The sequence below is a fragment of the Aquarana catesbeiana genome, linkage group LG02, assembly GCF_042186555.1.
Source record: "Aquarana catesbeiana isolate 2022-GZ linkage group LG02, ASM4218655v1, whole genome shotgun sequence".
Lineage (NCBI taxonomy): Eukaryota > Metazoa > Chordata > Amphibia > Anura > Ranidae > Aquarana > Aquarana catesbeiana.
The window spans coordinates 371,483,888-371,509,446 of record NC_133325.1 but is presented as its reverse complement, the minus strand read 5'-3'; the positions used below and the strand labels follow the sequence as shown (position 1 = coordinate 371,509,446).

The 25,559-nt window shown below is 43.1% G+C and overlaps 1 protein-coding gene across 4 annotated transcripts; it reads right to left on the bottom strand.

Moving 5' to 3' along the window:
• Positions 1 to 456: 456 nt before the first annotated feature.
• Positions 457 to 25,349, bottom strand: LOC141129918 (small ribosomal subunit protein uS17m-like). 4 transcript variants are annotated; one of them, XM_073617949.1, is made up of 3 exons: positions 25,205 to 25,349; positions 3,776 to 3,918; positions 457 to 819 (listed from the first exon to the last, which is right to left on the bottom strand). In XM_073617949.1, exons 2-3 carry the CDS (start codon positions 3,896 to 3,898, stop codon positions 520 to 522), a joined length of 423 nt encoding a protein of 140 aa, XP_073474050.1. In that variant the 5' UTR covers positions 3,899 to 3,918; positions 25,205 to 25,349; the 3' UTR covers positions 457 to 519. The 4 variants fall into 4 exon arrangements, with proteins under 4 accessions (XP_073474050.1, XP_073474049.1, XP_073474052.1 ...); XM_073617948.1 differs by having other exon boundaries at positions 467 to 819; positions 25,145 to 25,249; XM_073617951.1 differs by having other exon boundaries at positions 468 to 819; positions 25,241 to 25,340.
• Positions 25,350 to 25,559: the final 210 nt, after the last annotated feature.

The window sequence follows — 25,559 nt, the reverse complement described above, 5'->3', positions numbered from 1 at the left end:
TCACCACATTCAGAACGATCGGATTTTGTGACCGTGTGTATGCAAGACAAGTTTGAGCCAACATCCGTCGGAAAAAATCCATGGATTTTGTTGTCAGAATGTCTGACCAATGTCCGACCATGTGTACAGGGCATAAGTCCACAGGCCTCCCCCTATCTAGATGGCAGCTCACTTCTTCATAGAATGTTAGCAGATTGGTCTGGCAGGAACGACCTTTCGTAAACCCATGCTTACTCTATTTACCTTTTTATATTTATTATTAAACAAGTGTGATTTTACTGTACTTCTGTCTTGGTCTGGTTCATGGTTTCTGACAGTAGGCGAAGGCCATGAATTCAGAAGATACAGTCAATCCACTTGTTGGTAATATTTTTTCCAGATTGAATGAGCAAGATCACCTTTTTTAAAAATAAACATGTCATATTTAAAAGATTTAATATAGTTAGAATATAAAATATTTTAATTACTTGTAAATGACAACAATTAGACATCACACACAGGGTACACAGAGGTAAGTCTTCAGGATTTAGCCTTCTTTTCTTCTTGACTACTTGACTCTGCTGAAAGGTGGATGCTCAGGAGCCTTTTATCAAGGCTATTCACATCAATGTCCTCTAAACTTTCTTGAAATTTGGTGCCTGCGCACAGTTTTCCAGTTAGGGGGTCAACCACTCTGCCCACTTTGAATATGATTTCAGCCAGTTCATGCCTGACATGTTTACTCCTCCTTTCAGGTAGGGCTTTCAGCAGTACAACATCTCCCACTGTGCACTGCTTCTGGGCATCGTGAGCAAAATAGGTCTTCCTCTTGTTGTAATACTAGACAAGGAAATAAGACAGCAGTTATTACTCTGTGCTCAACTATTTCTCAAATACAGGCAACGGTCTACCAAAATTTATACAAGGATTTACATATACAAGTTTAGCTATTTTTTCATGTAATTTTTTTTTTTTTTAATGGTACAGCATTGCCAGGATTACAATTTAATCGGTTGCTAGATAGCGTATGAACATACAGGGGTTGATTTACTAAAACTGGAGAGTGAAATATCTGGTGCAGCTGTGCATGGTAGCCAATCCGCTTCTAACTTGAGCTTGTTCAATTAATATTTGACAAAAAACCTGGAAGCGGATTGATTTCTATGCAGAGCTGCACCAGATTTTGCACTCTCTAGTTTTAGTAAATCAACCGCAAAACGACCTGTTTGTTTCAAACAGGTATATATTTAAATATCCCCATTGGGGGAGTAGGTTTATAAATATTAGGTTACCATATACAGGCATTGCTCAGAGGTAGCCAACTGTCAGTAAATTTACGAACAGTTTGTAAAATCCATAATGTTTCTTCTGTCCATGAATATCCATTACGGACATTCATGGAAAGATGCAATGAATTATGGATTTAACAAACTGTAAATTTACTGAAAGTTGGCAATCCTGGTGAACAGTGCTAGAAACTTGCTGTGAAGAAATGTTTCTGGTGTTCAGCAGAGGTAGTGGTAAAGGTAACAGAGTGGAAATAAAGGAGAAGTAAAAGGTGGAGAGGATGGGGAGTGGGGCATGTTCTTCCCAAAAACCTAAGGGAATCCACATATCTTTAAGCAGAACTTTACCTAAAACAGTTTGATAACAATTAATGTTCTTTAATAAAAGAACATACGTTCTATATTAATATTTATGCTATCAAAATCAGTGTGTGCTGTACAGTACCTCTAGCATTTCTCCTGTTTCCTTTCATTTTGCCAAAGGCCACCATTTTTTGAAGCCCAGAACAGTCACCTCCTTATTGGAATCTCTCACCCTCTCCTTGGTCTCAAAAACTGTGCGTCACTTTCTTCAATTACAATATGTACAATTCTATCTCCCTAATCTGTGTCCCTTACACACAGCCCGTGTCATTCCTGTTGCTTTATCCCCCCTTAAATCTTAATGTTGACAGCAGATGAGCCTCTAGTGGCTCTGATTTTAGGCACAGTGCTGAGAATAGAGAGCAATGGAACATGTGCAGAGCAGAGTGAGAGTGCATTACTTGATTTTAACCCCTTCATGCCCACTGTACGCAAATCTGCATTCATGGCTTGAAGGGGTTAAACCGGGGTGATGTCTGCAGCTGCAGGCATGACCCTGGTACCATTTTTTAGTGCAGGCGGTTGGCTCTTTAGTGATAACAACCAATGCGGCTAATAGCCGCTTGGCTGTTATCCTACAGGACGTCCCCCTCCTGCCACCTTCTGTTGCTCTTCCCAGGCCTCCCATCCCACCGGGTGCAGCTCTGATCGGGTCTCCGATGTAAAATCCCGGAAGCGACATCACGTCCAGTTTACTCGGCTGCCAGTGGCACGGACTTTGAAAAAAAAAAAGACAGCATTCAGAATGACCAATTTTGGCGATCTGAATATACTTTTATGTGCATGAAGTGCATACTTTTAAAGTACATAAAGAGTACCTGTCACTGCCCATTACTGTCACAAGGGATGTTTACATTCCTTGTGACAGCGATAAAAGTGATCAAGTTTTATTTACAAAAAAAAAAAAAAATATATATATATATATATATATATATATATATATATATATATATATATATATATATATATATATATATATATATATATATATATATATATATATAATTTTTTTTTTTTTAAAGCGCAAATACCGTGTGACATAAAATATTGCAATGATCACTAATTTAGTCTCTAGGGTTTTTCTGCTAAAAAAATATATATGATGTTTGGGGGGGGGGGGGGGGGTTTCTAAGTATTTTTTTAGCAAAAAATACGGATTTTAACTTGTAAGCAAAAAATGTCAGAAATAAGCTTAGGCGTGAAAGCTAAATTAACTTATTTTTAATGGTTTACATAGCTCTACCTGCAAAAGTGGCCAGCCTGAAGTAATCCATCGGGACCTAATTTTCTGACTAAAGTTCCACTTTAAAATAGATAGCAGTGACTGCCAAAAAGGTAGTTTTTAGTGGGCAATCCAGGGTGCCCAGACTCTACTGCTGCCCCCTCAAAGTGGTTCCAAAGGCATAAGGTTTTTACCTTAATGCATGCTCTACATTAAGCCAAAACAACTTCTGTATGCTCAATCTCAATTCAGCACTGTGCCCAAGAGCAGAGGCTCTCTCCTTATTGAACAGAGAGGCAGCAGCGGGAGCCATTGGCTCCTGCTGCTGTCTAACACAGCCCATGAGGTGAGAGCAGGGGGCAGGACCGAGCCACGCTCTGTTTGTAATGGACAGAGAGAGCTTCTGAGGATCAAGCCCGCACAAGTGCTCCCATTTCAAGCAGCCTGCTATGGGGGCACTTGGCGTTGGGGCGGTGATGAGAGCCAGGATCGGCAGAGGAGGACCCGAGAAGGAGTATTTGATTGAGTCTACATTTCTAATGTGTATATGTATGGGTCATTGGGAGACAACCACAGTATGGAAGTGGCATCAAAGAATCTGACACTCATTTTTATCTACTACAACAAGGCGGTGCAGTAAAGATAAGAGTATCCAAGTGTTTTGTAGGGAGCACTTTATAGTACACGTTTTAGATAGGGGCCTTAGACTGTAAGCTCCTTGAGGGCAGGAACTGATGTGGATGTACATTATAAAGCTCTAACTAAATTATTGGTGCTATATAAACACAATATCCTTTTACTGGGCATCTGTATTATCTAAATCAGTATAAGTTTTCAATATTTACAATGTACACAGACAACATCCCAACAAACTACATCAGGTGAGAGAGTAAAACAAAAAAAAAAAAAACAAACACATATTTACCTTTAGTAAGTAGTTATCTAGCACCATTCTTGTCACTCTGACTTTTGCTGTTTTTGCCATACTTGTGCCAATCACTTTTCCTACAATCCATTTGGCTTGGACAGAAGCACGTACGCCAGACATGGCGATAGGACAAATTTGATCTAAAAATAATATTTAAAAAAAAATAAGATAAATAAATACACCAGTTTAAACTCAACTCCACTCAATATACCTGATTTTGATAATTGCCCATGATTCCTTGCAGCTCTACTAAGCAGGGCTTTAAAACACCTCCTGGAAAGACTAACCTTCTGCTGCCCATTTGATGGTGTAAAGCAGGGATATGCAATTAGTGGACCTCAAGTGAGGCATAGCCAGACTGACAGCCACAAGCATGACACCCAGAGGCAGAGGCATGATGGGACTTTTAGTTTTGCAACAGCTGGAGGTCCGCTAATTGCATATCCCTGGTGTAAAGCTTTCCCTCAGAGCTACATATCACTTTACAAGTTTTCAGGTGACAGCCTTGCGGGAAGCTAAAATAAAAACCTGTGACTATAAAAATGTGGGACCTGCAGATGGCAAAAGTCTAAATTGCCTTTCTCAATCCAGGATTGGGGTTACAGTTCTGGCGGTTGTGCATTTAAAAGAAAATCAGTGATGGCAGCTCACATATTTCCCTTCTCACAGGATCCCTTTAAGGACTTGTTCACACAGGCAACCAAGGGGTGGTAAAAGCAAGCAGTTAAGATACGGTTTTACTGTCTCCCGACTGTCCACCTAGACACAGAAATACAGCCTCTCAGGGCTGTACACATGCTGCAACCGGGATGCTTTGCTTTGTGGCAAAAGTAAAACAGCATCTTGGATTCAGTGGGCAGAACCCCTGCTGATCTCGACTCATTCAAGTAAATGCATTGTGCATGTTGGTTGGCATTTTGGGGGTTAAAACAGGTGGTGAGAAAAAAAAAAAAAAAAAAAAAGGAAGGAGGATTGCCCAACATAAGGGGTTTTCTAGGCAACAAGAGGTAATTGAAAAATACTAAAGGAATGACGTAATTATAATTTTTATTGTAACAAAGTATCAAAAAAATGCTTTAGACATGATTAGTCAAAAAATCAAGTTAGACTTACCGGTAACTTGTTTTCCAGGAGTCTTTCAGGACAGCACCTTGAGAGCGTGGCTCCACCCACTTGACAGGAAACACACCTCCACCAAACTTTAAAAGGAGGCTCCTTCCCACTTATCAGTAGTAGTAGAGAACCTCCGGCCCAAGCTGGAACACATAATCAAAATATGGTTAGTCACAGCATAGTAATTTAATACAATAAGGGCGGGTTGCTGCTGTCCTGAAAGACTCCTGGAAAACAAGTTACCGTTAAGTCTAACTTGATTTTTTCCCTTAACGTCTTTCAGGACAGCACCTTGAGGATAATAGAGACTTACCCACTTAGGGAGGGACCACAGCCTGTAAGACCTTTCTGCCAAAAGCTTGTTCACTTGCTAACAGAAGATCCAGTCTGTAATGACAGACAAACGTAAGATAACTTGACCACGTAGTCGCCTTACAAATTTGAATTGGGTTGGCACCAGCTATTTCTGCCCATGTAGTGGCTTGAGCTCTGGTAGAATGTGCTTTGATTTCCAGCGGGGGAGATAGCCCCAATTGAGAGTAGGCTGCTAGAATAGCAGATTAAAGCCATCTAGCTATTGATCCCTTAGAAGCTTGTTGGCCCTTCTTTTTTCCAGAAAAAAAAGTATAAAAACAGAGTCCGAGGACCGAAAGTTCCTTGTTACTTCCAGATACTGTAATAAAGTCCTTCTTACATCCAAATTGTGGAATTTGCCTTCTTTTTTCCCCGAGGGGTTAGAGCAAAAGGTTGGCAGGATGATCTCCTGCGAACCTATTGTGGGCTGATGCCACCTTTAGTAAAAAACCATGATCGGTTTTAAGTATAATCCTATCTGTGTAGATGGTTAACCACTTCGCATCCAGGCCATTTCTGACATTTCGCTCCTACATGTCAAAAATCATAATTTCTTTGCTATAAAATTACATAGAACCCCCAAACATTATATATGTTTTTTAGCAGAGACCCTAGAGAATACAATGGCGGTCATTGCAACTTTTTATCTTGCACGGTATTTGCGCAGCAATTTTTCAAACGCGTTTTTTTTTAAATGCTTTAAAAAAAAAAAAAACAAAACAGCAAAGTTAGCCAAATTTTTTTGCATTGTGTGAAAGATGAAGTTACGCCGAGTAAATAGATACCTAACATGTCACGCTTCAAAATTGCACACGCTCGTGGAATGGCGCCAAACTTTGGTAGTTAAAAATCCCCATAGGCGACGCTTTAAAATTTTTTACTGGTTACATGTTTTGAGTTACAGAGGAGGTCTAGGGCCAAAATTATTGCTCTCGTTCTAACGTTCGCGGTGATACCTCACATGTGTGGTTTGAACACCGTTTTCATATGTGGGCGGGACTTACATATGCGTTCGCTTCTGCGTGCGAGCTCACGGGGACAGGGGCGATTTAAAAATATTTTTTTTTACACTTTAAAAAAATTTTTTTTTTTTGATCACTTTTATTCCTATTACAAGGAATGTAAACATCCCTTGTAATAGGAATATGACACGATCAGTCCTCCTTACAGTGAGATATGGGGTCAATAAGACCCCACATCTCACCTCTAGGCTGGGAAGCCTAAAATCAAAAAATAAAAATAAAACGATCGCCGCTTCACAACCGAAGCGGCGCCGTTTTTTTGAATGCAGAGGCCGGGCATGACGTCATAACATCGCGCCCGGCCTCCGAACGATCATAGAGACTCCGGCGACCATCTGGTCCGCCGGAAATCTCTATGGTGAACATCCGGCGCCGGCGGATCCTCTGTCCGACTCACCGATCGCTGAGGTGAGTCGGTAGAAGCACCGGAGGGCGGCGGGAGGGGGGGACGTCCCCTCCCGCCGCCCGTAAGAACGATCAAGCGGTGGAACAGCCGCTATGATCGTTCTTATGGTGTACGGAATCGCCGGCTGAAAATGCCGGTATCTGAATGATGTCTGTAGCCTCAGACATCATTCAGATATAAGCCCCGAAAGTCGAGGACGTCATATGACGTCCTCCGGATGCCCAGTGGTTAAAAAGGGTTTTTTAACAGATAGGGCGTGCAGCTCACCAATTCTCCTTGCTGACGTTATTGCAACCAAAAACAAGGTTTTAAGAGTAAGATTCCTTAGAGAGATTTCTTGTAGTGGTTCAAAAGGTTCCTTTGTGAGGGCTTGCAGGACCACTGATAGGTCCCAATTGGGAAAGTGCTTAGCCGGAGCTGGTCTGGATCTGGTAAGCGCCTTGAAAAATCTTATAACCAAGGGCTCAGAAGAGATTGGTCTTTCTAGAAATACTCCCAAAGCAGTTATTTGTACCTTAAGGGTACTGACTGACAAGCCTTTGTCTGCCCCATTTTGAAGGAATTCCAAAATTGACACCAAATTCTTTACTTTTCTTTTTGTCGAATGACAGAAAGAGTTGTAGCATAGATTTTTCTGGTCACTATTTTCCTACTGGAAAGTAAGGTAGTTACCAAAGGTTGTGACAGACCTTTGTTTCTTAACAACTGCTCCTCAGAAACCAGGCCGTGAGGCTTAGACTGGCCACTTCCGGATGCTGTATCGGACCTTGTAGGAGCAAGTCTTGCCGGTGGGGCAGCTGCCAAGATGGTTTGACTGCCATCTGAAGAATGGTGGTAAACCATGCCCTTTTTTGCCAAAATGGAGTAATTAGGATTACTGCCACTTTCTCCCTCTGTATCTTCCTTAATACCAATGGGATCAGTTGGAAAGGAGGAAAGGCGTAACCCAGATGGAAGTTCCAGGGCTGAATTAACGCATCCATCCCCTGGGCACTGTCGTTTCTGTGAATCGAGAAGAATACTGGGAGTTGCGTATTTTCTTCTGACGCAAATAGGTCTATTTGTGGTTGACCCCAGGCCCTGGTAATCATTGCAAAATTTTCCGGATTCAAGCTCCATTCTGACTCCTGAATCCGCCTTCTGCTTAGATAATCTGCCACTACATTTAAGGTGCCTTTGAGGTGGACTGCTGATAAGGACCGTATATGATTTTCTGCCCAAATCAGGATCTTTGAAGCTAGCAACTGCAGTGTTTTGCTTCTTGCGCCCCCCTGCTTGTTTAGGTAGGCTATGGTAGTGGAGTTGTCTGAGAGGACCTGGACATGGGAACCTTGAAGGATTGGAGAGAAGGCATCTAATGCTAAGGCCACTGCCCTTAGTTCCCTCCAATTTGAGGACCTCTTTGCTTCTGTCCGAGACCACACTCCTTGAGTGAAGTTTTGACCTAAGTGAGCTCCCCAACCCCATACACTGGCATCTGTCGTTACCACCTTTTCTATTGGAAACGACCAGAGCAGGCCCTTTGACAGATTTTCCTGACTTCTCCACCACCAAAGTGATCTTTTGACCTTGGTGGGGATATTTACCTTTGCTTCCAGAGATTCTGTCCTGTGATTCCATATTCTTAGGAGAAAAGTCTGGAGGGGTCTGAAATGTAACCTTGCCCATTGAATGGCTGGCATGGTTGAGGTTAGGGTTCCTAGATGACATGACTTGTCTGACAGATAATTCCTGGTTTGTCTGTAAGGACACAAACAAAAGTCCTTTGAGAGAGAAGGGCAGTAAGCACAGTGGTTCAGAAAGTGTTCATAGGTGATCAAAGTATAGAAATTCAGTGTGCACCTTCCACCGATCCATCCACTTCCACCCTGTGAGAACACACTCCCCTCAGGGGGTTAAACTCACCAGAGCCTAATAACCATAAGCATCCAAGAAAAGAGAGATCCAAGCCACAGGCCACTGTCAGCAACCCTCCGGAGGAATCCAAAGATGATCAGGGCTCACAAATCACCAGACAACAAAAGAAAAGCGCACATAGCGTAATCCTGTTTATTAATTAAAAGCCCTTCACATCACACAAAGACCCCCCTTCAAACATTATACGTACATTATTGTTGCAATCAAAAGAGCACATCAGAAGGAAGTATTAGACACAGCACTTCACCATGGTAAACTTCAGGCGGTTCAGCTTCCCAAGTAGCGATCTCTAACTTCCTGGTTGTGATACAGGCTGTGGTGGAGCACAAGCGTCACTTCCGGCGTTGTGTAGGCCACGCCTGACGCGTTTCGTCATATCCTGACTTCAACAGAGGGCGTGCCTACACGACTAACGGACAGGTCTATATTGCCCAGCCCCATCCGCCCTAACCAATCAGATAAGTGTTCGGCGTGACAACAGGTGCAAGTCATCGGCCGAAATATACACTGACGGCTTCTCCACGGGAGAGGGGGAGAGACAAATAGCCACTTTGCACATTGGCTCGCATATACACTCCCAGGCTAAACAGCGCCAGCCAGTGAATGTAAAAAAATATTAAAAAAATGACATTACACATTATGCTTTTATAATAGGGGCTAACAATACATCATCACATGCAATCAATACATAAGTTGAATCTATCATAGTAAGCCCGCCGATATGCATATACATACTGCAGCAATCACTAAAAATGATCGCTACATGACACTACAGCATATCAGGCGATCAATGAAGAATGATCACTGCATGTTAACGCAGCGTATCAGGCGCATATACAAATATAGCATATAGCAAATCACTGATTCCATATAATTCAATCGTTAATAAATCATTAAGTACAGACAGTGAATATTCAATCAAAAACACATAATAAAAAAAAAAAATTCACATTATATCTCTAAATACAGTCAGTTAAAAAGAGACCAATAGTGGGCAGTTGATTTCTAAAAAAGGACCCCATTCAGGTAAGTTAAAACCAATATACGCTTAAAACGACATACATTACTATATAAAAAATACTATGAAAAATAGGACAATACGTATAAAATATGCGCAAACCTCAACTATATACGACATAAAGTATATAAGCAGATTAGGCATTAAAAGAAACTGATCATCTCTACCCCATAGCAAACAATTAAAAATCGCTTATGAAGCAGTTAATGTCCAACTCCACGTTCAACCCTCTTGGCGATAATGTATCCGCCAAGAAGATCCACTGGGTCTCTCTCTTAGACAGGTCACGGACCAAATTGGAACCCCTCCACTTCGGTTTTAAATGGTCAATGCCCCAGAACCTGAGGCCAGAGGGGTCTTGGTTATGCTTTAGTTTGAAATGGAGCGAGACATTGTGGTCTTTAAAACCTATTTTTATGTTGGTTATATGCTCTGCGATCCTGATTCTTAGAAGTCTCTTAGTGCGGCCTATATACATAAGCCCACACGGACATTGGAGAGCATAGACAACATAGGAGGTGTTGCACGTAATGAGCTCTTTGATGGCACACGCTTTATTAGAGGTGGATGTAAAACTCTCCAACGCTCTTAACGGTCTCTCTATGTCCTTACAAGCACGACACCTCCTACAGCTATAAAAACCATTCTTATTCCAAAAAGTGGGGGGCCTGGCCGGAGGGTCCAACACCTTCCGCACTACTTTGTCTGAGAAACTCAGGGCCCTTCTGTAAATAAACTGAGGCCTACAGGGTAGGACTGATTGTAACACTTTGTCCATGCACAGCACATGCCAGTGGGCGGCAAAAATGCCTTCCACTTCTTTGTACTGAGAATGAAAGCTTGAAATGAAGCTCCATTCATGACTGTCCCTATTTGGGACCAGTGGAGCTTCTTCTAAAAAGGTTTCTCTAGGTTGCATAGCTAATTCCTGAATAATGGAATCTAGCGCTTCCTCATAATATCCCTTTTCCATAAATTTTTTCTTTATAATCTGAGCCTGTGCCAAGAAACCCCCATCTTCTGAACAATTCCTTTTCACCCTAGTGAGCTGTCCCTTCGGAATATTTTTTAACCACATAGGGTGATGGCCACTGTCAATGGGCAAGTAACTATTAGAGTCGGTGGGTTTAAAGTAGACCCTGGTTCCCAACTTGTCACCTTGTCCAAAAATGCTCACATCCAGAAAATGCATCTCATTCTGGCTAAATTCACTAGTCAAATATTATTAGCATTAGAGTTAAGTTCATTTAAAAATTCATGTAAGCTATCGCTAGACCCTTCCCAAATAAGAAACAAATCATCTATGTATCGTTTGTACAGCAGGAGCTGGGCACCGAAAAAATCGTTTTATCCTCCCACTCACCCCTAAACAAATTTGCTATGCTTGGGGCAAATTTGGCCCCCATAGCAACGCCCCTGCATTGGGAGAAGAAACGGCCATCAAACCAAAAAAAAAAAAAAATTGTGGCTTAGGCAGAAGTCTAGGGCATTTCTAATGAAAACTTTTTGATTCTGTGGCAAATCCTCGCGTTGGCACAAAGCCCAGTTCAGAGTCAAAAGTGCGTTGTCGTGCCGGATGATCGAATATAAGGACGCCACATCTGCCGTTACTAAATACATCTCATGTTTTCCTGATAGATCCACCTGCTGTAAAGTCTGTAGGAGACTCTTCGTGTCCTTAAGATACGCCTTAGTCCGTGTAACACTGTCCTGGAGAAAGTGATCCAGGTATTGGCCCATTCGAGATGTAATAGAGCCAATCCCGTTCACTATAGGTCTCCCGGGTGGATTATTCAAATCTTTATGTATCTGAGGTAACGTGTAAATTGTGGGAATTCTGCTGTTACTCGGCACAAGATACTTTCTTTCTCTATTAGACAACACCCCTGTCGAGTACCCCATCTCAACCAAATTCCTAAGATCTTTTTCATATTGTACAGTCGGGTCCTTACTTAGTTTTACATACGTATACATATCATCTAACATTGCAGTCAGTTGATTATGATAAAATTCCTTATTTAAAATCACTACCCCACCCCCTTTATCGGCGGGTCTTACCACTATTTCCTTCCTCTTTTCAAGCATAGTGATCCCGTCTAGTATATGTTGGGGATTTACTTTCTTTCTAGGCACTAAACGCTCCAAATCCCGTATCACCAATCCTTTAAACACTTCAAGATGTTGGTTTGCACTATTCAGAGGATTGAAGAGGGATTTATTTCTTAATCCACTATCCGTTGGTCCTGAGTTCCTAATATTCACCGATTGGGAATTTTTATTTAAAAAAATACTTCTTAATATTTACTTTTCTCATGTATTTATGTATGTCAATAAAAACATCGAATTTATTGATCGGCCTTTTTAGGCCACATTTCAGCCCTAAATGCAAAATATTGGTCTCTTTGTGGGATAAAACCGCATTGCTTAAATTAAAAATGCCTCCTAGTCTTGCTACCGCCTTCTTTTTTTGGACCCTTCGTCCTGCCCTACAGCCCCTTGCTCTTCTCTCCAATGGTTGGATTGCTGGGCATAATTCCACTCCTGTTGCAGCTGTTCCCTCCACTGAGGTTCGCGGTAATCCTGTCCCAGCTGCGAGCGTCCCGGGGGTCTCCCCCTCCGCTGCGGGCGCCCTCGACCCCGTTTCTGCCAGCCTCTCCCCCTCCCTAAAAAAGGACGGGGTGATTGAAACCTGGCTCTATCCCCATTTTCCCTCAAGGGATCAAATCTGTTATAAGTAGGGACTTGATATTGATTATTGGGGAGGCGTGTGATGATAGGAGTTAGAAGTATTCCTCCCTTCATTACTTCTCCCATAGCCCTCATTTCTTCTACCAGGAGTGGAATAATTGTCTGGGGGGGCGGTTAAAACAGTTATCCCTCCTATTACCTCCCACATATGGGGCCACATTAGGGATATTATCCACCTGACTATTAGAGTTCTGGTAATGATCACCATTATTATTATACAGTATTTATATAGGGCCAACAGTTTACGTAGCGCTTTACAACTTGAGGGTAAACAGTACAAATACAATACAATTTGATACAGTAGGAATCAGAGGGCCCTGCTCCTTAGAGCTTACAATCTAAGAGGGAAAACACCATCCCCATTTCCTTCAATATTTGATGGGGCTTTGCCCTGTTGCCAAAGATACACAGAGCCAGACCTGAAGTCATTCAGATCCCTATGGAACTTTTTAGCCTTCTTTTTCGGTGTATCCTTGTCAATCTTTTCAAGTTTCTTTTTTATATGGGTGTTAAAATCAACCACCTGCTGTGAATCCGTTATGGGTTCTAACTGTAAACAAAATTCATTAATTTTGCCCTCCAAAATAGTAATTTTCTTTCGTTTACGCGCAAGAACTAAATCCTGCAACTTAAATCCCATATTAGTAAAAAAGTCCCATTCTTTCATTGATTCTGAGTCATTAAGACCATCCTGGGGGACTACATCCCACCTAAGACTCCGAACTATGATCTTTTCTTTGATATACTGTTCAAACGTACAGATGTCCCACCATGTGCGGACCTGCTTTTCAAGCACATTCCCCAAAGCAGTCAGCACCCCATTAATGTTAGATTGTGCAGTAGTCTGCTCATTGACTGCAAACACATTACCAATATCAATAGTTCGACTGCTCAGGAACTGCAATGCATCCATGGCAGCCAAGAAAACAAAAATCGCAAAATGTGAAAGGTGTATTCCAGGGCCCAAAAGTACACCACTCAGCGCCAGGGACCCAAGCAGTTCCGAAACAGTGATAAAGCAAAGAAAAAAATATATTAATATATAGAGATAACACCAATTTGCTGTCACAAAAAAGTGAAAATGCAAGCCAATGTGCAAAGTGGCTATTTGTCTCTCCCCCTCTCCCGTGGAGAAGCTGTCAGTGTATATTTCGGCCGATGACTTGCACCTGTCGTCACGCCGAACGCTTATCTGATTGGTTAGGGCGGATGGGGCTGGGCAATATAGACCTGTCCGTTAGTCGTGTAGGCACGCCCTCTGTTGAAGTCAGGATATGACGAAACGCGTCAGGGCTTGGCCTACACGACGCCGGAAGTGACGCTTGCGCTCCACCACAGCCTGTATCACAACCAGGAAGTTAGAGATCGCTACTTGGGAAGCTGAACCGGCTGAAGTTTACCATGGTGAAGTGCTGTGTCTAATACTTCCTTCTGATGTGCTCTTTTGATTGCAACAATAATGTACGTATAATGTTTGAAGGGGGGTTTTTGTGTGATGTGAAGGGCTTTTAATTAATAAACAGGATTACGCTATGTGCGCTTTTCTTTTGTTGTCTGGTGATTTGTGAGCCCTGATCATCTTGGATCTCTTTTCTTGGATGCTTATTAGGCTCTGGTGAGTTTAACCCCCTGAGGGGAGTGTGTTCTCACAGGGTGGAAGTGGATGGATTGGTGGAAGGTGCACACTGAATTTCTATACTTTGATCACCTATGAACACTTTCTGAACCACTGTGCTTACTGCCCTTCTCTCTCAAAGGACTTTTGTTTGTGAAGTTGGCCACATATATCCGTTTTAGCTCAACATTAGCGCTGTTTTTAGTGTGTTATTATAGTCATATTTTGCTGATTATGGTATGCCACTATTTATGATGATTTTCCTGCATTTTTAAACAGCTGCTGTTTTAGTCTCACTTGAGTTTTCACTTTTTTGTGACAGCAAATTGGTGTTATCTCTATATATTAATATATTTTTTCTTTGCTTTATCACTGTTTCGGAACTGCTTGGGTCCCTGGCGCTGAGTGGTGTACTTTTGGGCCCTGGAATACACCTTTCACATTTTGTCTGTAAGGACGCTACCACATTTTGGACTTTTACCTTTTTCTCTTCTGGGAGAAAAACGCTGTTCCCTTGAACAGATCTGATACCCCAGGAATAGTACTTCCTGGGCTGGATTGAAATTTGACTTTTGCATATTTATGATCCAACCCAAAGCTTCTAGACGATCTCGGGCTTTTCCGAGGTTGTCTAACAATTTCTCCCTGGAAGGGGCAAAGAAGAGTAGGTCGTCCAAGTACGGAATGACTGCAATCCCCTGCAGGCGAAGAGGTGCAAGCGCTTCTGCCATTATTTTTGTAAATATTCGTGGGGCAGAAGAAAGGCCAAAGGGGAGGGCCTTGAATTGTAGGTGCAGAACGTCTTTTCCCAAATTTATCGCCAACCTTAGGAATTTTTGAGACTGCGGGGCTATGGGGATATGCAGAAGGGCATCTCGCCATAAAGCATTCCTTTGTCAATAGGTTTCTGACCGTGAAGATGGAGTCCATACGAAATCTTTTGTATAGGACTGATCTGTTCAGCGGTTTCAGGTGTAGGACTAACCGAAAATCTCCAGATGGCTTTTTTTATCAGGAATATACGGGAATAAAATCCTTGATAAAGCTCCCCCTGTGGGACGTAAGTCACAACCCCTTGGTCTAATAGATCCTTTAACAGGTTCTTCTTTGCTAGGGATTTTGTTACATCTCTTGGAAGATTTGTCACCAAGTACCTTTCTAGGGGGAGATCTGAAAATTCTATACTGTAACCCTGGGCTAGCATATTCAGAATGTACTGGTTTTCCTTTATGCTTGCCCAATAGGGGAGAAAGCCCCGAAGTCTTCCCCCCACCTGTAACCAGCTGTCATTGCGTCTTGCTGGTTGACGTAGGAGGATGGAAAAGGACAGTTCCTTTGCCTTTTCCCCTCTGCCCTGACCAATTTTTCTTTTTCTCTTGAGGCTTGTTTTGTTCCTGAGCCCTTTGAGGACGAAAAAAAAACAGTTTGACTGATTGTTTCTTCTTTTTGACAGGAAAAGATTTCTTTTTATCTGCAGTCCTGTCCAGAACTGAATCCAAATCAGGGCCAAACAATAAATCCCCTAGGAAAGGGACTCCGCATAATTTATTTTAAGATGCTGCATCCCCCTGCCAGGTCTTTAGCCATAATGCCCGTCTAAGAGAATTAGTAAGGGCTGTAGCTTTAGCTGTCATCCTGATAGGCTACTGCTGCTGAGAGAGTAGAAAAGGAGTCAAGGATTTCTTGCTTAGGGGAATCTGCTATTATATGAGCTTTAAGCTGATTTACCCAATACTCCAAGTTCCTGGAGACGCAAGTAGTTGCCATTGCTGGCTTAAAGTTGCCCATAATGGATTGCCAAGTCCTCTTGAATTGTTGATCCATTTTTTTATCCATGGGGTCTTTTAGGATCCCCATGTCCTCAAATGCCAGATCAGTAGATCTTGACACCTGAGAAAAGGCTGCATCAAGTTTTGGAGCCTTATTCCAGAGAGCTGCTGGGTCTTCATCAAAAGGGAAGCTTCTTTTATGAGCCCTAGAGAAGAATGGTTTCCTATCAGGGTCAGTCCACTCTTTTTTGATGGTTTCAGAAATCACTGCGTGGACTGGAAAGGTACGAGATTTGGACTTGCTAAGCCCTGCATACATTTTGTCATGTAAAGACATTTCCTTATGCTCTTCCTCCAGGCCTAGAGTAGCATAAATAGCCTTTAAAAGGCCGTCCACTTGATCCAAAAATAATTTATATTTGGAAGACATATTCTCCAGCTCATCTCCATCCTCATCGGATTCATTAGAATGAGAGGGGGAAAGCCCTTCCTGGTTCAGAGGACCCATTTCTACCTCCACTGCCGGGACTAACAGTGAGCCTTGAGAGGACTGTGAGGTAGTAGGCTGACTTGCGGATGGATTTGTGAGTGAGGATCTGAGGGATTGAATGATAGCATCCAATTCCTTTTTGGCAGATGCGATTAGATCACTGCATGCGGAAGCGGTTTCTTCCCTCACCAAGGAGTCAATACATATTTGACATAAAGTCTTTTTCCAGCCTTCATTTAACTTAGTTTTGCATGAAGGACATTTCTTTTTAATCCCAGGGTCAGAGCTTTTGGCCTGCCATGATAAGGGAACAAAAAAGAGAAAAAAAAAAAAAAAAAAAAAAGACAAACCATCCTTTAGAGTCAGCCTGATTACTCAAGATGCTCACCACAGGTGCACAGTGAGAAAAACACCAGACTCATGTGCCCTGACAGGCCCCTCCGCCACCAGGGGGAAAAAATACCCTCAAACCTCACTAAACATTTAGGGAGAAGAGGGCTAGAGAGAGACCCCACAGTAAAGCTGAGCAGAAACTACAGTCTGCTCCTTACCTGGGTCTTGCTGGTGCCTGCGCCTGTTCCACTTGCTGCGGTTCCTGAGTCCATGCTGAGGCAGCAGCGTGATGCTTGTGGCGAAAACGCCGGTTCCGGACTCCAATAGCACCTTGCGCCGGACCGGAACTATGTAGGCACCAAACCTATTCCTCCCCCTGCGCTTCCGGCGGAAATGACGCCTAGCGCCTGCAAGTTGGATGCCGCCCCACTTCCGGATACCCAACATCCGGCTGATGCAGTCCTCTGACTGCCCTTCCCAAGATTGCGGCGGTGTCAGGAAAAACACATGTGCTGGCCACAAAAGTGCCTGCCATGCCTGAGGCCCCAGCCCGGGCGCAGCAATTCCTGGAGCAGTCCTGGCTCTCCCCGAGCACTGACGAGGGAGAAGGAGCCCGTCCACCCAGCACCCGTAAGCCTGTGGAAAAATGGGAGGAACCGGCTCTCTTGAGGTAGAGAAAAAAAAATAGTGGAGTAGGGAGCCTTGAGAGCTCCAAACTCCCACATGTGTTCCCACCGGAGGAAACACAAAAACTGATAAGTGGGAAGGAGCCTCCTTTTAAAAAAGTTTGGTGGAGGTGTGTATCCTGTCAAGTGGGTGGAGCCACACTCTCAAGGTGCTGTCCTGAAATACGTTAAGTGAAACATGAGCTGTGGTATCATTTTTAAAATTGACATCCCTAATATGACAATGTATAATGATAATACACAGTGATCAGACACCATGGAGATAAATGATACACAGGTCTTGTATGTGAAAACTGACGCGTTTCGACCCCAATGGGTCTTTTTCAGAGGATTTTTGTGAACTGTAAAAATGTTAGCATATATTGAAATTCATAATTTAAAGGTAAAAAGACAAAAGTAATAAATATTTTCATACATATTTACCAATCACATTGTATTAAGACATTGGTAAATGTATGAAAATATTTTTTGTATTACTTTTGTCTTTTTACCTTTAAATTATGAATTTCAATATACGCTAACATTTTTACAGTTCACAAAAATCCTCTGAAGAAGACCCGTTGGGGTCGAAACGCGTCAGTTTTCACATACAAGACCTATGTATCATTTATCTCCATCATGTCTAAAGCATTTTTTTGATACTTTGTTACAATAAAAATGATAATTGCGTCATTCCTTTAGTATTTTTCAATTACCTCTTGCTGCCTAGAAAACCCCTTATGGGGGACAATCCTCTTTTTTGACAATTTTATCTGGGGTGAGCAGCTATTGTGTCTTCCCCTATATGAGTGTCTCATTCAAAACAGGTGGTGAGGAGGCAAAAGATCGCCTCCTTCTTGCCTGTTAAATGCCCTGTGAAGTGATCCACTGCAGATCGCTTTTCAGAGAGGCAGTAATAGTCACACATGTGAACAAGCCTTAGAAGGTATATACAACTTCGTTCTAAACGATCAAGGGCATAATTAGATAGAATGAGGTGGATATATCATACATGTAATTATACCTATGGATGAAGATTTCAGCCATTTTACTTGGCATTTCAAGAATTTGTCTCCTTGGGTTGGATTAGAGCTTGTTCATACCTTTATTGTGGAAAATACCCTATTTACAGCGCCGATGGACACTCACGTGACCCGCCAGAGCTCTTCTTCCCAGCTCCGAGCACTGCAGAGGGAGGGGCCGCTGATGTCAGCCGAGATGAAAATTTCTCCGGCGGGTCACGTGAGCGCCCAGCGGCGCTGTAAATAATATTTTCCACAATAAAGTTACAAAATGAGACACACTGCACATTATATAATCTTTTTACAAAACGGATTACATGTTTTTACGACGACTTTAACTAGGGCTTACATTGCAGCAATCCCCAAAAATAAGACTAGGTCTTATATTTGGGGAAACAGGGTAGTAGGATGCAGTGTGCTTCAACGCACACATTTTTCTGCATTGAGGTAGGTTGTGTTTGCTAAACTTAATGGGTTGCAAAGTACATGTGAAAATCTTCTTCTGCATATATTTGTGCCATGGTGTGCTGCGTTCTGCATACACACAGTGGTGTTATTCAAAAAGTCTGGCTCCACAATATACTAATAAGTGCATGGAGTGCCACTTCACATGTTTTGTCATGCATTGCTACAATGTCCTAACCATTGGCTCACAATTAGAGAGCCCCATAACATAAGATTATTTGTAACCATTGGATTTAGCAGAGTGAGGCCAACAATAAGAGCATAAAAATGTGCAATGAAAAGAGTCCGGTGATCAGATATAGGAGGGTTAAAGTGTACGGCACCTAGAAGCCATATTTCGAATAACCCTTGTCAGATCAATGATATTGAATTTATGGCTGTAGAGATATCTCTAGGAGAGGATAGTTTTATTTCTTGTACTGGAATGTGGACGCCTATGTACTCTAAACCACTTACCAACCAGGCCAATTCTGACATTTCTCTCCTACATGTAAAAATCATAATTTTTTTGCTAGAAAATTACATAGACCCCCCCCCCAAAAAAAAAAAAACAAAAACAAAAAAAAACACAACAGTTTCATGCTTTCAAAAAAACAAAACAGTAAAGTTAGCCCAATTTTTTTGCATATTGTGAAAGATGAAGTTGCGCCATGTAAATAGATACCAAACATGTCACACTTCAAAAATTGCACACGCTCGTGGAATGGCGCCAAGCTTTGGTACTTAAAAATCCCCATATGTGACGCTTTAAAAAAATTTTACTGGTTACATATTTTGAGTTACAGAGGAGGTCTAGGGCTAGAATTATTGCTCTCGCTCTAAAGTTCGCGGCGACACCTCACATGTGTGGTTTGAACTCTGTTTTCATATGTGGGCATGAAATAAAAAAAATCCCCTTGTAATAGGGATATGGCATGACAGATCCTGTTTACAGTGAGATATGGGGTCAATAGTTGACATCCAGGGCTGGCAGATCCATTCTCCAATCGCAGCGGTGAGTCGGTAGAAGCACCGGAGGGCGGCAGAAGGGGGGGGGGGGGGTCCCCTCTCGCCGCCCATAAGAACGATCAAGCAGCTGACCAGCCACTATGATCATTCTTATAGTGTAGGGAATCGCCGGCTGAAAAAGCAGACCTCTGAATGATGTCTGTAGCTGCAGGCATCATGCAGATATATCACCACAAAGCCCAGGACATCCTATGACGGCCAGCCGTCGGCAAGTTGTTAACACTACTAATATTCTTTACAGTGGAACTTCAGGGGAAGTTCTGCTTTATGCCCATCCCTCTTCTATTTTTGGCCGGAGGGAGGGCTAGCAGACAGACACCCGCTCCCAATTGTAGTATCCACCTCCCCGCAACCTTCTGAGACACATCACAGGTCCCAGAAGGCTGCGGTTGCTCACAGTAAAACATGCCGGCATTAGGAACAAAGTGCTTTGTATTTCAGACACTAAAAAATATAATTATATTATAATATATATATATATATATATATATATATATATATATATATATATATATATATATATATATATATATATATATATACTTGCGAAAGTATTCGGCCCCTTTGAACTTTTCAACCTTTTGCCACATTTCAGGCTTCAAAACATAAAGATATAAAATTTTTATTTTTTGTGAAGAATCACCAAGTGGGACACAATTGTGAAGTGGAACGAAATCTTTTGGATTTTTTTAACTAATAAAAAAATGAAAAGTGGGGCGTGCAAAATTATTCGGCCCCCTTGCGTTAATACTTTGTAGAGCAACCTTTTGCTGCGATTACAGCTGCAAGTCGCTTGGGGTATGTCTCTATCAGTTTTGCACATCGAGAGACTGAAAATTCTTGCCCATTCTTCCTTGCAAAACAGCTCGAGCTCAGTGAGGTTGGATGGAGAGCGTTTGTGAACAGCAGTTTTCAGCTCTTTCCACAGATTCTCGATTGGATTCAGGTCTGGACTTTGACTTGGCCATTCTAACGCCTGAATACGTTTATTTGTGAACCATTCCTTTGTAGAATTTGCTGTATGTTTGGGATCATTGTCTTGTTGGAAGATAAATCTCCGTCCCAGTTTCAGGTCTTTTGCAGACTCCAACAGGTTTTCATCCAGAATGGTCCTGTATTTGGCTGCATCCATCTTCCCCTCAATTTTAACCATCTTCCCTGTCCCTGCTGAAGAAAAGCATGCCCAAACCATGATGCTGCCACCACCATGTTTGACAGTGGGGATGGTGTGTTGAGTGTGATGAGCTGTGTTGCTTTTACGCCAAACATATTGTTTTGCATTGTGGCCAAAAAGTTCGATTTTGGTTTCAACGGACCAGAGCACCTTCTTCCACATGTTTGGTGTGTCTCCCAGGTGGCTTGTGGCAAACTTTAGACGAGACTTTTTATGGATATCTTTGAGAAATGGCTTTCTTCTTGCCACTCTTCCATAAAGGCCAGATTTGTGCAGTGTACGACCGATTGTTGTCCTATGGACAGACTCTCCCACCTCAGCTGTAGTGCTCTGCAGTTCATCCAGAGTGATCATGGGCCTCTTGGCTGCATCTCTGATCAGTCTTCTCCTTGTCTGAGCTGAAAGTTTAGAGGGACAGCCAGGTCTTGGTAGATTTGCAGTGGTCTGATACTCCTTCCATTTCAAAATGATGGCTTGCACAGTGCTCCTTGGGATGTTTAAAGCTTGGGAAATCTTTTTGTATCCAAATCCGGCTTTAAACTTCTCCACAACAGTATTACGGACCTGCCTGGTGTGTTCCTTGGTCTTCGTGATGCTCTCTGCGCTTTCAACAGAACCCTGAGACTATCACAGAGCAGGTGCATTTATACAGAGACTTGATTACACACAGGTGGATTCTATTTATCACCATCAGTCATTTAGGACAACATTGGATCATTCAGAGATCGCTGAACTTCTGGAGTGAGTTTGCTGCACTGAAAGTAAAGGGGCCGAATAATTTTGCACGCACCACTATGACCCTAAACACACAGCCAAGTGGCTATTGGACTACTCTGTGAACATCCTTGAGTGGCCCAGACTTGAACCTGATTGAGAGATCTGAAAATGGCTGTGCACCGACACTTCCCATCCAACCTGACGGAGCTTAAGAGGTGCTCCAAAGAAGAATGGGAGAAACTGCCCTAAATTAGGTGTGCCAAAAGTGCTTCAACAAAGTATTGAGCAAAGGCTGTGAATACCGTATTTATCGGCGTATAACACGCACCGGCGTATAACACGCACCCCAATTTAGGAGGGAATTTTAAGGAAAAAAAACTTTTAGGAGGGAAGTTGAAGGGAAAAAAAAAAACTTACATTTAAATGCCCTTCATTGCAGCCATGTCAGTGCAGCCTTGCCCCAGTGCAGCCTGGGATCCCCTGTCCCTGCTTCCAGGGCTTCAAAATCGCGGTCCGCGATTTGAAAATGGCGCCGCCGAAGTACACAGAGCCGGTCCTCGGCTCTCGTTTACTTTCGGCTCCACTCGTAGTCCCGAGCGGAGCTATCCTCCGCTCGGGACTACGAGTGGAGCCGAAAGTAAACGAGAGCCGCCGGAAAGAGCCGAGGACCGGCTCTGTGTACTTCGGCGCCATTTTCAAATCGCGGTCCGCGATTTTGAAATTTGGACAGCTCGGGATCGGCGTATAACACGCACCTGCGACTTTCCCCTGATTTTAAGGGGAAAAAAGTGCGTGTTATACGCCGATAAATACGGTACTTATGTACATGGGAATTTTTCTCATTTTTAATAAATTTGCAAAGATTTCAAACAAACTTCTTTCACGTTATCATTATGGAGTAAGGTTTGTAGAATTTTGAGGAAAAGATTGAATTTAATCCGTTTTGGAATAAGGCTGTAACTAGGGTTGTCCCGATACCGATACCAGTATCGGTACCGATACTGAGCATTTGCCCAAGTACTTGTACTCGGGCAAATGCTCCCGATGCTTCCCCGATACCTAAAGGTCAGCTGTGATCGGCGCATGGGGGAGATACAAGCTTCTCCCCCAGTGGCTTTCAGCTGCTTTAGTGACACAGCGGTGATCGCTCACCGCTGACTGTCACTGCATTATCCTCCATGCCCCCTCCTTTCCTCTGTGCCTCTCCGCTGTCCCCCTCCGTTCTTCTCTCCTTTTCTGTCCCCCTCCGCCGTCCCCTCCGTTCCTCTTTCCTCCTCTGTGCCTCTCCGCTGTCCCCTCCGTTCCTCCTCTGTGCCTCTCCGCTGTCCCCCTCCGCTGTCCCCTCCGTTCCCCCCTCCTTATCTGTCCCCTCCGTTCTCCCCCTCCGTTCCGCCGTCCTCCTCCTCCTTCCTTTGTGAATAGACGGAGTCAGCTGACTCTGTCCATTCACATAACTGAAACATTGTAATCTCTTGTGATTACTATGTGTCAGTTTATGAATGGAGAGGAGCCGCTGTCTTCTCTCCATTCATTCTCAGTGCAGCTGAGGCTGCAGAGAAAGGGACTGGGGAATCTCTATCCTCTGTCTCTTTCTCTGTCTCAAGGGGGAGATATCAGAGGTCTGTTAAGACCCCTGATATCTCACCAAAGCCCCCCAACAGGGCTGAAGAATAAAAAAAAATTATTGTAAAAAATAAAAATTGTAAAGTTAAAAAAAAAAACAAAAAACACACACACACCGTTCACCCCCCCCCCCCCCCCCGCAAAAAAAAAAAAAAAAAAAAAAAAAAACCACACGGTATTCGGTATCGGCGAGTACTTGAAAAAAAGTATCGGTACTTGTACTCGGTCCTGAAAAAGTGGTATCGGGACAACCCTAGCTGTAACATAACAAAATGTGGAAAAAGTGAAGCGCTTTTTATACTTTCCGGATGCACTGTATGCTGTAAAGTTCATACCTGGTCTGGCCAGTCACTGTAATGTTGTTGCAGAAATGAAAAGGACTTGCAGCGATGCAGAAGGGTGCTGAGTGACAGAAAGGTGGAAAACGTGAATACTTTCCTGATGCACTGTAGTTATTTATATACATGTCTTATACTTTACAGGGCAGCTGACAATCACTGTACTAGTCCTTGCTGCTACAATAATCACTGCTATCTTCTAGGGTGTGAGCCGAGTGGCTTCCCCCTCTGTATTTGCACTACTTAGTACTGCCACCAATCACAGAAGGTATTGCATGATTTCCAATGGATAGATGAAGGAATTCCCTGATTGGATGAGGTGGGGGAAGAGCAGTCAGCATTAGTATGTTGATTGGGAAGGCAAAATGTAAGCAGAGCTTTAATCTGCAATGATGAATGGATCCTATGTACTGATTACTACTCACAAGGACACCTTTGTTATCTCATTAATACATCTTTATACCTAAAGTACAATAATAGAATAGAATATGAATAGACTCTTAGTGGGATGTATATACTATAGCAGAAGATCACATGGTGGTGACAAGAAGCAGATCTCACTGTGATATACAGCATAAGGAACTAGCCAGCTCCATACACAAGACACACACAGCACCCCTCATTGTCACGTACACCATAACCCCCTCATTGTCACGTACACCATAACCCCCTCATTGTCACGTACACCATAACCCCCTCATTGTCACGTACACCATAACCCCCTCATTGTCACGTACACCATAGACCCCTCATTGTCACGTACACCATAACCCCCTCATTGACACGTACACCATAACCCCCTCATTGTCACGTACACCATAACCCCCTCATTGTCACGTACACCATAACCCCCTCATTGTCACGTACACCATAACCCCCTCATTGTCACGTACACCATAACCCCCTCATTGACACATACACCATAACCCCCTCATTGTCACGTACACCATAGACCCCTCATTGTCACGTACACCATAGACCCCTCATTGACACGTACACCATAACCCCCTCATTGACACGTACACCATAACCCCCTCATTGTCACGTACACCATAACCCCCTCATTGACACGTACACCATAACCCCCTCATTGACACGTACACCATAACCCCCTCATTGACACGTACACCATAACCCCCTCATTGTCACGTACACCATAACCCCCTCATTGACACGTACACCATAACCCCCTCATTGACACGTACACCATAACCCCCTCATTGACACGTACACCATAACCCCCTCATTGTCACGTACACCATAACCCCCTCATTGACACGTACACCATAACCCCCTCATTGACACGTACACCATAACCCCCTCATTGACACGTACACCATAACCCCCTCATTGACACGTACACCATAACCCCCTCATTGACACGTACACCATAACCCCCTCATTGACACGTACACCATAGACCCCTCATTGACATGTACACCATAACCCCCTCATTGACATGTACACCATAACCCCCTCATTGACACGTACACCATAACCCCCTCATTGACACGTACACCATAACCCCCTCATTGACATGTACACCATAACCCCCTCATTGACACGTACACCATAACCCCCTCATTGACATGTACACCAGCACCCCTCCACACTGCACTCCTCACTTGCCCAGTCTCTCCACTCTGCTCTTCCCGTCCCTCTGACCTCTGTCGCTCGTATTACGTCACTCAGCCATCACACTCTACTAGGAGATCTGCAGCCATGTGTTTTCTCACAGCGCCTCCTGCTGCTCCTTCTTTATATTACATGTCAGTGAGGGCTGCAAGCAGGGAAGTGCGGCTCACAATTAAAGCTATCATTTATTTTGTTTTCACTGAAAAGACACAGCAAATGCAATGTAAATGTTCTTCTGAAAAGCGTGTAAGAGAATGCCTGTCAGGTTTTTCTAGCTGTCTGTGTTTCCCATTATCACCAAAAGTGTCCCCACAATAGGAATCAGAAATCTTCCAATGAGGACACTCGT

Coding starts and splice junctions, on each gene's coding strand:
- LOC141129918 (XM_073617948.1), bottom strand. CDS start 25,166: ATGTCAATGAGGGGGTTATGGT. Junction 3,919..25,144: donor GTCAATGAGGGGGTTATGGT/GTACGTGTCAAT, acceptor TATTATTTTTAG/ATCAAATTTGTCCTATCGCC. Junction 820..3,775: donor TAGATAACTACTTACTAAAG/GTAAATATGTGT, acceptor TTCCTTGTCTAG/TATTACAACAAGAGGAAGAC.